Source organism: Lytechinus variegatus, chromosome 2 (assembly GCF_018143015.1).
Source record: "Lytechinus variegatus isolate NC3 chromosome 2, Lvar_3.0, whole genome shotgun sequence".
Taxonomy (NCBI): domain Eukaryota; kingdom Metazoa; phylum Echinodermata; class Echinoidea; order Temnopleuroida; family Toxopneustidae; genus Lytechinus; species Lytechinus variegatus.
In genome coordinates this window covers 66,648,337-66,659,914 of record NC_054741.1, presented here as the reverse complement: position 1 = coordinate 66,659,914, position 11,578 = coordinate 66,648,337, and the positions used below count along the sequence as shown (strand labels likewise).

The 11,578-nt window shown below is 36.5% G+C and overlaps 1 protein-coding gene across 1 annotated transcript; it reads left to right on the top strand.

Moving 5' to 3' along the window:
• The first annotated feature begins 3,654 nt into the window (after positions 1–3,654).
• Positions 3,655–8,493, top strand: LOC121409602. The gene is made up of 2 exons (XM_041601513.1): positions 3,655–4,365; positions 6,470–8,493. Exons 1-2 carry the CDS (start codon positions 4,073–4,075, stop codon positions 7,122–7,124), a joined length of 948 nt encoding a protein of 315 aa, XP_041457447.1. The 5' UTR covers positions 3,655–4,072; the 3' UTR covers positions 7,125–8,493.
• Positions 8,494–11,578: the final 3,085 nt, after the last annotated feature.

Genomic DNA, 11,578 nt, shown 5'->3' with positions numbered 1-11,578 from the left:
CATGAAAATGCTCCATATTGTATGATATGGAGTATGTGATGCAATCGGTAAAGAAGCTCTAAACCAAAGCACCTAACCCATCCAAATCCCCCAAAAGACACCCCATACGCTAATAAGATTCATATATCCACATGCTCACTTTATCCTTACACGCCCCTCCCCCCCCCCACACCCGTCACTGCCACATACACATGCACGCATATTTACTAGAAAGACGTTCTCATTTGCTTGATTCAAGATAAAAAGAGCCGCGTAGACAATGCCTTGTCTTAGGGCATAAAGTGCCTTGTCGGGAATCGAACCCCAGACTTTTGATTGTGTAGTTCGACGCCTTACACCACTTGGCCACGTCACCTACACTAAACATACCCATCAACCCTCACCCACTCTCTCACGTACCCACACACACACACGCACGTACCCACACACACACACACACCAACAATATTTCTGTTTATTTTCATAAGTGGGCGTGAAACCAAATCGCCTAAGCCTTGTTGCTGTATAATATCCTCCGCACAACACATATCACTCACCCATACCCGCACACACAATCCTGGATTGATATGAAGCATCACACCTCTTGAAAGTATATATAGAACCGGGTTGTACGTCGTGATCATTTCACCTTCCCTGTGAGTGCGTATGTCCAGGTTATAGTACAAGTACTAATAACTCAACTAGTAAAAAAAATAGGTTATGCACCTACTTATCTAGGATTTTTTTACCTTTGCAGGCCTATCGAAATTAAATGAAAATGTACGATACATGACTACCTTCTTTATAATTACAAATAATAAACACAAAACACAAAGAGGCATTATTCTACACGAAATCATTAAAACGAACATTGCCATTTTAAATCAGATTTAACGTATATTATCAATTTAAATGATTATAAGTGCTGTTTCGTCAGAAACTGATTTTGTATTGCACTTTTGCAATATGAACAAGAACAACTATCTGGATCAAAAAGAAAACCTAATATTCGACGGGTCAGAATTCGAGAATATTCTCGGACTTTCGCAAAAGCAACAAACTGAGCCAACGTCTGTCATAAAAAAAACTACTATCTTAGCAAAAATTAACAATTCTGCCAGCATATAAATTACAATTTATCACAAAACAGACATAATAACCGTTATTATAAACATAAATGAAAGGAAATACGAATAAGCTGATCAATTTCTGTCAGCAGTGGATCATAAAAATGTGTAGTACAATATGAAAATAAGTATAACATGAAAACGTTCTCATAACAGAACTAGTGAATTCCGTGGGGTTACGACTACCCTGCAAAATTACATACTGTAAATGATGAGTAAATGGATGGTGTAGGGGGCGCGCGGGCACCACCTATCAAATCCCCGATCATCTCTTGGGGAATGGGATGGGGTGGTCTCGTGTGTTCCATCCTCATTTCATTCTTTGTCTGTCAACGTGTGCCCAATGTCTCCATTTTGGCTATCTTGGACTCCTGTACAAAGAAAATGTATAGTAATGTATAGTAATACTGAACATAATACGCCGCTCCTCATTTTCCCGACTGAAATAGAAAAGGATCTAGACCAATAATTCGAAATTTGACAACGCAAGCTTCCAACGGACGGATCACGATCATTCTAATAACAAAGTCTGACTCCCATCATGCACATGTATTGTAACAATACAATTTGTGTTAGCTGATTTTTACGATCAAATTGAAAAGTTATGCATATAATTTAGTTTTTGTTTGTGGTAATTTTTAATTATTCAAGCAATATCAATATATTTTGAACTGTTTGAGCTACTCTTTCGTGTTTATTGTTAGGGGGAGACCTCTAAACTATCAATGACTGTAAGACATAAATTTTTATCCTTATATCTTCCACCAAATTATACATACGGCAAACCGTATATAAGTTATATTATTATGATCATTATCATAATAAGATTCAGTGATGCTAAAAGGTTAGTGAACCCCACTGGAAAATGCACTCCTTATGTTGAGTGTTGAATGGAGACAACAACATTACAATATCCGGCGAGCCCTGAGAAATAAACTTTATTGCATATAATATTTTGATACTGACTTCACAAATAATACTTATCTAAAACATGACAGAATTGGAAAACTTGAAATATTTTTGTTTCATTTTCTAGTGGGGCTCACTAACATTATAGTAGCACTGTATAGACACTGTCATCAAATATCTATTAAAGAAAAAATACATGGAAAGATACAAGTGAGATAAAATTGCTTAAATTGTAGAAAAGCTATTTACAGTACATGCATAGAAATGAACGTGAAATAGGAAAGTGCAAAAGAACAAAGCAAAGTTCTGTGGATGCGGTCAAATGTACAATAAAATATATAATTTAGTGATATATGATGGGATAGATTCAATTAGGATATTGATTGGTTGAAAATAAAGTTTTTATGCTTAGATTTAAAGGAATTAATATATGTGTTTAATAAACCAAACGAGTAAAGCATATAAAATATCTAGCAGTTAATAACCACGTACCTCTGAAAAGGACACATATTTTTTTTTTCATTTAGGATTTTGGCTTTCAGAAATATGGGTTTCATTCTAGTCAACTTAGCGGCCAATCGTTACTACCCAATTAATCACCAAGTCGAAATGATCATCCTATACACAGATCTTCATCCTCAGAATCAGAATTATCAACAATCGTGGATCACTAATCAATATCAAGGTTTACTCATTATTGTGCACGGAGATAATTTAAAGACGAAAGAGTGAATGATTTGAAACAATTTGATTTCCGATATTCATTTATTCAAAATTATTAAAACCTTCTGAATCGCGTGCTATTGTTATAAAGATTGATGTTGATGTACAGGCAATATATATATAATTTCTTGACCAAATAATAAATATTCATAATAAACCTTAAAAGTTTTAAGAGTTTACCGCCAACTTATTTCTAAAAAAAGTCATATACTGGTATTGAGTACAACATAAAATTTATATACAGCTACAAGATATTGCAAGAAAGGGACACCCCTGCACACAACTGCATCTGGCACACGGTACCATAATTATAGTACACCAACATGACCGAGGATATACCACCACACTACATGATCGCCACGTGATCATCACACAGGATCACCACATCACCTGGAACACCAGCAGCACGTAACACAACATGAACAGCGTCTTATTCTTTTGGAAAAGTATAAGAGGAAAATCCTCTGATTTCGTTAATATTCCCCGATGTTACGCTTAAGAATATCTCATAGATTTACCATTCTATGGACCTACAAGCTGTATTTTGATCCATCGACCGACTTGACAACCTCTCATCACTGCATTTAGAACTACATTGACTCACGAGGATGCAGATATAAGCACCTTTGTGCACATTTTACGCACCTTTCCAAAAAAGGTACATGTTGCATGCACCTATAGTCTGCAACCCTATAGTTTATTGCTTGTATGATTTGTTTGTGGCGGCAATCATTGGCGGCGGAAGCCAAAAATTTCAGGGGGACCACCATAATTTTTTGACAAGCAAGCAAAAAAAAGAGACAGATTATCGACCAAAAATTTTAGGGGGAGGGGACGCAGGGAAAAAATTGACAAGAAAAAAAAAACAAAAACAAAACAAAAGTTATCAACCAAAAATGTAGGGGGGATCGTCATACCCATCTCAAATTTAGGGGGAGGGGCAGAGTAGGCCAATCATCATCAAAGTTTCTCCATTTTGCCTCTTTGTTTAAACATGTACACCTGTTTTACAGACAACAATACAATATCAACAAAAGGTCTCAAAATTTTCCCAGGCCGACATAAATCACATGACGGTATAGGCGTACAGACCGATCCATGGGGTCGATTGTAGCACCTTGTTCTTTTTTTGTTGAACCAAGCTTTTCTTAAATTATTGTAATACACACTCATAAAAACATGACAATGAACGTCGGTCCAAAGGCCAAAGTGCATTACCTTTGTAAGGACCCCCCCCTCCCTCGCCCGATTCCTTCATTTTGTCCACTAAACACCCAAGATAAAAGTCATTGCTACGTCGAGTACCATTTCATGACGTCTCTAAATCCTGAAATATGGCAGCATCTTCAAGCGAATCCCAAGGTTCTCGCGCTGGAAGTCGTACGATTATCTGGTGTGTACCCCGTACTGTTTCTACTGCTCTTACCAAGAGTCTAAGTTTTATCAAAGATATAGAAGTATGGTTTGAACGTTTTACCAACTGCAGAGTTACACAAGTTCATGTTAAACAAACGTTTGAATTGGATCTACCAAACAAATACGAAGGAAATGAGGAGATATTCAAGCGTGTCGTTGATCGTTCTCGAGAATTTGGAGTGGGTAATATTACCAAACCAGAAAAAATATCGTAAGTATGTATATTTATTGAGGGCATCTGCACAAAAAAACTTGGATGGTGAATCATTGTCACGTGGAGTGATTAAAAAATTTAATAGCTTCTGCTGCTTGACACCAAAAGGAGGATTACGTAAAACTGATCAATAAAGTTATTAAAGATTTAATCAAATCTCTTCAATCTTGTGGCCTCCGCAGCTGGCGGTGTCTTTCCAATCGACCCAGCCTCCGCAGTGTTACCCCTTGATGAGTAGTCCCCAGATCAGAGAGATGTGGCTTTGACGAATTAGTGAACGAGATCGAGCCCCAATGATGACATGAATTTTGACCAATCATGATGTGTCGGTGGAGAACCGGCGCACAGTTGGCCGGCGCGAAACAAAAGTGCGCCAAAAGTCATTTTGGGCAATTTCAAACTTTTAAATTTTGTCATGCCCAACTGAAAGACAACACTTTGAAGAATACTTCAGCAAAATATTTCATTCGGGAATTTGCATAAAGGTTGTTAATTTCCTATCTCAAATCGTAAAATTTTTCGAAATGCCGCGCATATGACAACATAGTTGAAAAATAAGCCATTTCACAGGTTTTTCATGTAGGAATCTGAAATGGCACCCACATAATCCTGATATATTCTCTTTCCTTGTGAAAGGGTTCAAATTAGATAAAAGACACATTGCAGAAGGTTTATAGGATAACATTCCTCGAAATAGGCTGACTATTCATGTTTTTGCATTTACATAAGAAACGTTTGGATTTCCGTTTAAATTCTATCATCATCATTTTGCCAGATATCAAAGCTTTAAGTCGATACCAAATTTAGCTGCGCGTTTTTGCCCGTTTTCATGTTACAGCCGATTTTACTTGACAAAACACCCCAAAACGATCATTTTCATACCGCGCAGGCAGCGCACCGTGTGGGGTGAACATTCCCGTTCATTTTTGCACGGCGAGGACGATTCCCCTTCCATTTCATGAAAATGACATGAATTCCGGACTTAAGGTTGACAACGCATACTAGGACTATACCCACCCTCTTCCAGAGATAAATGTTACTTGTAGAATAATTTCAGCAATAAACCCTCCTCATAGTAAAACATTCGTGTTGTTATATACTCTGCGTTTATACTCAAGTCTACGCCGCTTGATAAAGCACGGACTGCACGGTTAATATTTTTTTCAGATTTTTAAGTATTTCTTTTCATCTAATGATCAATTTGATGCCATAATATTATTTTCAGGATCTCATACACACTTTATAGGCATGTGAGAAGCATAAACCAACATTCACTCTGGTCAATCTTAAAGTAACACATAACACAAAGTTTCTATATTGCACATTGTTTAGCGTAATTTGTCTTTTTCACAGATAGGTTTTAAGTAACCAATCAAAATTTGGTATCAAAGTTTCGTCAGACCGGCTTTAAATCACATTCAGTCGTTTCTACGCCCAAAATTACACTTAGTAAACATGTTGAAGTAAAAATATAACACGGAATATAATTTTGGCGCACTTCAACTCATTCTGGCCCACTGTGCGGCGGCAGCTGGGGTCGTCATCTCGTCACCGACGAAGTCCCTCAGTTTTAACTTATACTGCCTACACTAACATTTGTGGTCTATTCTAGCTTTAAGTGGTTTTCCTCGAATTACTGAAATTAACCTCCTTATATACCTTGCCGCGTAACTAACCGTATTTTAAAAGCACTTCTAAAAATTTAACAGTGCATAAAAGCAACTCATTCCTATTAACAAAAGAGACTTCATGTACATCCGCACACCTACATTCATCAATGCTAGAGCTAGGAGGTCTTTTCTTGTGTATTTATGTAATTATAAAGTGTATTTCATTCTCATCAAAATAATCAAATTTTTCTAAATTTCGCGTGATTGCGTGCAGAATTACGTCATCCCGGGATAGCTTTGAAGCTGCTGAAAGGGATTACTCTTCAAGGTTCAAGGTCATGATATGATTTATTTGATATTAGTTACCCTTGAAATGGATTTTTTAAAAGAAACCTGTAGCGTTGATTTTTTTTTCTGTTGAAGTCCTATTACCATCAAACTTTCTTTTTAAACATAACTATTTCTTTTTCCATATCTTGATTTATCGATAGTTATGCATCCATTGGTCGACAGCTGGAGAAAACAACTAGTCGCCACGTCTTGGTCAAAGATATGGCCCTTGCCGTTTCTAAAGAGCAGAAAAAGTTTATCCCAAAAGGCTTCAAGCATATCTTCTTGATACGTCACCCGCTCCGTGTGTTCAACTCAACACGAAAATCGATGTTCAACCAACAATTAGATCTGGGTCTCCTAACCGGGGAAGCTGCCGTCGAAGAAACATTCGACTTTGAGCGTGACTACCAATACGCAAACGGATCAGGTTCGATGCTATTCAAAGACCTCTACGATATGTGGAAGTTTGTCCAAGAGGAGCTTGGTCAAGAAACGGTAATTTTCGATAGCGATGAATTTTTGTCTAATCCTTCTGAAATGCTACCGAAGATCTGTCAAGCAGCAGGGCTGCCGTATAACGAGTCACTTTTGAAATGGGATTCGTCTGTTGATGTGACAAAGAAGTGGATGGTCCATGCTGATGGTTACGTTGACAAGCTTGGGCACTTCTTCGAAACTGCCATCAATAGCTGTGAATTTTTGCCCCCAAGCAAGATGCCGTCACGTGATGAGGTTACACCTGACGTCATCAGATGTACCGATCGGGCTATGAAATATTATGACGAAATGTACGAAGTGAGACTAAAGGTCTAACTTCAGATTCATCCAGCAGTTCAAGGAGACTACTCTAGATCATCAAAAGGCATAATCTGAAATTACCCCCCAAAACAACTGTTTTGGTACTTGGATTTCTACATGTATAATCTGATATTTTTAATGTGAGTCTTATATTTTTCTCCTTAAAAGGATTGGTGAATTGTCTCGCATAAGTTTCCCCACATGCAGCATCATTACAAATTAAATGCGGGATAACTATTACTTTATAACAATGACTAAAGTTAGTTGGTGTAAAAGACCGGTTTAATAATCACACCAACACTTCTCGAAATCTTATATTTTCATGAGTAATCATCAACTAGAAATTGTACATTTTGACTCCCGTCGTTCTTAGTCGTTTTTATGACCTCTTGATAATGCATCCGGGGATCTTGAACCCTCATCCTCAATACAACATATATTTATCAAGTCGTATTCACTAAACATATACAACAAAGCAATTTGAAAAGAACAATATTATGCATATCTTGGTGTTGGGAGAGTAAGTGTGATCAGCAAAAATTTTGATTTGAATAATGAATTTCTTACTATCATAAAAGACCAGAAATAGTAGAGGAGAGATTTGATATTGTGCCCCCTAATATTTTGAGTAGGGGGGACATGTCCCCCCTGGGATTTCCGCCCACGCTGTTGACAGAACTCCGTTTCATCCACTACATGCTGTAATCTATTATTTACATAATTTCTAAACAAGTTCAAAGCTACCCCATGTCAAAACTGTTCACTTTCATGTCTATCAGTTGGATTTACGTACTAAATCCAAAAGTCCCACATTTGGAGAGCAAACCTTTCGCTTTCGAAAGTCAAATTGCGAAGCATGCTGAATAGCTGAATTAGAATTGTTCTTGGTTTATTTCATGTCTATATTCATATTTTTCTAATATACAAATAAAAAACAAATAAAACATGTAGATTATGATTGAAATCATCCAAATATACAATATTATCCACATGGCCGTACGCAGATATTTTCCCCCGGGGGGAGGGTTAGAAGCGTAAAATGCCACGGGGACGCGTTTGCATATTCCAAAGTGAACTTGAAAAAAATCGTGCTTACTTTTCCTGATTTTTGTGGAAATGTTCAGTAAAGGAATGTAAAGTTTTCAAAATTTCTGGGGGATCAACTGCCCACGTGAACCTCCCTGCTGCGATGCATTTACCCTATATTTGTAAATATCATAAAATATGGGTAACGATCTAACCCAGCATATATAGCTTCAGTTGAAACATTTCCAACTGGTGATGTCTGATTACAGAAACCGTATTTCAAAACTAGTGTTTGTTTCATAAACCTATTCGTAAGTTAAGAGCGACCTTAAGAACGACTGGTGAATCTTTCTTACGCGCCAAAAATCACCAATGAATATTTAATGTTGAATATCATTAATCAAAAGAAATGATCACCAGTCGTCGCAAAGTCGTTAAATTCACTGTTAACTTGCGAACAGCTTTATCTATTCTCAAGTTCACCACCAGCTCTCTTAACGCTAGACACCTTTTATGCTCCTCAAATGGAAATGAAACATTTTGAACAATTGGGCTTGTGTGGAAAAAAGAAGAAGAACAAAGAAAGTTTGGGGAAAATCGGACAAATAATGAGAGAGTGAGCATTTGAATATTGCGATCACTAATGCTATAGGGATCCTCCCATTGGCAATGCGACAAAGATGTGTGATGCCACATTTGAACGACTTTCCCTTTGATGGACTATAAGATACCCCCAAAATGTCTCTCGTTCTTTATTATGGTGATACAAACTCCCGTTATAAACACTTCATCCATAACACATTCTTTGAAAATCTGTATTACATGCCCTCCAATAGAAAGGGAACATGATCTTCTGATAGACACGATAAAAGAGGCAGTTTAAGTGAAATATATACTAAAGTAATGGGAAAGTTGTTCACAAGTGACATCACACATCTTTATCGCATTGCCAATCAGAGAATATATATAACATTAGTGACCGCAATATTCAAATGCTTATAACTTTTTCATTATTTGTCAGATTTTTCCAAAACTTTCGTTGATCTGATGATGATGATACACAGCATTATTTTGTATAGCGCCATTTATCTGTCAAAGAAAGATCTATTTCTTTGGTTTTTCTGTTTTCACACAAGCTTTATTGTTCCAAAAGTTTCATTTTCCTTTAAGTATTCCATTATATATTTCCTACCAATGCATTAGTTACCTAATTAGATAGAATTGATTTTGTTATTAAATTATCGTTTATCCATCTCACCATCTTCAAAGTATAATGAGTAAAGGTTAAAATATAATAACTCATGAAAATATTTGACCACTGTTCAAAATATATGATATTCAAACAGTTCACCAATCACTGAGTCAAGCAATCAATAATGATAATAATAATAAAGATGATAATAAGAACGTTTTATTTACCCAGGGTAACCACTTCAATCATGAGACTGCCCTTCCAGCGGGCCCTGCATAATATATTATGTATACCCTTCTCCAGTCTAAATGCTGAGCGCCAAGCAAGAAGGCAGAAGGTCCCATTTTCATTAGTCTTTGGTAGGACTCAGCCGGGGATCGAGCCAACGACCTCCTGTTCATAAGGCGGACGCTCTACCGCTGAGCCAACATGCCCGGTCAATCAATCAATCAATCAATCAATAAATCAATCAATCAATCAATCAATCGATAAATAGATCATTATATTAATTACTCCATCTTTTAAATAAACATTTGTAATGATAGTAGTTTTAATTAAAAGTGTTTAAGTTACATTTCAAACGTAATCAAATATACTACTGGAAATGAGAAATGTGTAAAAACAATTATTTTGTAGTAAGATAAGATTAACTCTAAAAGAGCCGGGTTATTTGGACCCATCCCACAGCCGGGGAGGGGCGGATCCCCCCCCCGCGAAGATTTGCACAGTGGCAGTGTGCGATAATAATCTACTAAATCTACTAAAGGCTGTATCATTATTTTTTTAAATAATAAGATTTTTCATTTAATGAATTAATTATGCTAAATTTATTCATGAAATAAAACATTTGCTCTAATCGACTATTATACTGCCTCAAAAATTGCTATTTTTTCAATCACAGTCTTTGTAGGATCTCGATCAAATGTACTTCAAAAAAATTGGTATCGCAATTTTTTTCATAATGTATTTTATTGTTTTTTTTTCAATTTCTTTGTTTTTATTGTTTTTTCGATGGAAATTGCTGCAGACTTAATTTTTACCTTAAACAAAACAAAATTAATTAAATGTAATCAGTAAGACAGTACTATATATACAAATAATGATACATTTATGAATTTTGGCTAAATACACAGTTTGCATTATATTTGTACATGAGCAGTTTTGGGTTTGACATGCACTTACATAATGTTGCGTCATTTCGTAATCGCGTACCCGGGCATCGCAAATTTGGCCTCAAAAGTTGTACGAGATTCGAAAGTAAGAAGTCATTGAGCGGCGCGTTGAAAAATTTCGCACGTGGCAGATTTATCGTAAAAATGTAGGGGGGTCTGCCCCAGGCCTTTTATGGTTAAAGGTCAAGTTCACCTCAGAAAAATGTTGATTTGAATCAATAGAGAAAAATTAGACAAGCACAATGCTGAAAATTTCATCACAATCGGATGAAAAATAAGAAAGTAATGACATTTTAAATTTCCCCTTATTTTTAACAAAATAGTTATATGAACGAGCCAGTTACATCCAAATGAGAGAGTCGATTATGTCACTCACTCACTATTTATTTTGTTTTTTATTGTTTGAATTATACATTATTACCTGAATGAGGCATTTTGGCGACATGATATAAACGCGTATTTTGTCTGTCACAATGGCCCGGTCAGCGATCAGCTGAATGACGAGTGACCATAATATTCGTACACCCCTCCTCCCCGAAAAGAGTAATTTTCCTACTGCACCTACGTACAATAATTGGCGGTCCATAATATCCGTATTCCGAGCGCGAGCTCATCAATCCCAACCGCATTTGTGGATGCGTATAAAGAGATACGCTTCATAAGGATCCGCGCACTAACAATATACGTCATAATAAAGACAACGCTGGATCCGAGCGCTTAATGTACGTCATAAAGTACGTCATAATGGTAAAGTGCAGAATCGACACTAGAGGCATGACCAAGGTAAGTCCAACAATTATTTATCTATCAATTTGTTAATTTAATGTACCAGAAAGTGTTGAACAGGTAATAATAATAATATTGACTGGCGTTACTTTTGGGAGATACCAAAAATATTTCCCTCACTAGTCCCATATTGCCCTCGTCTTCGACTCGGGGCAATATGAGACTAGTTTGGGAAATATATTTGGTATCTCCCTCAAGGCCAGTCAATATTATATAAATATTTCAATTCTTATGAATTTGACCTCCTTGCCTGAAGCACAAAATGTTAAAATAATGGAATTCCACGTGTTCAG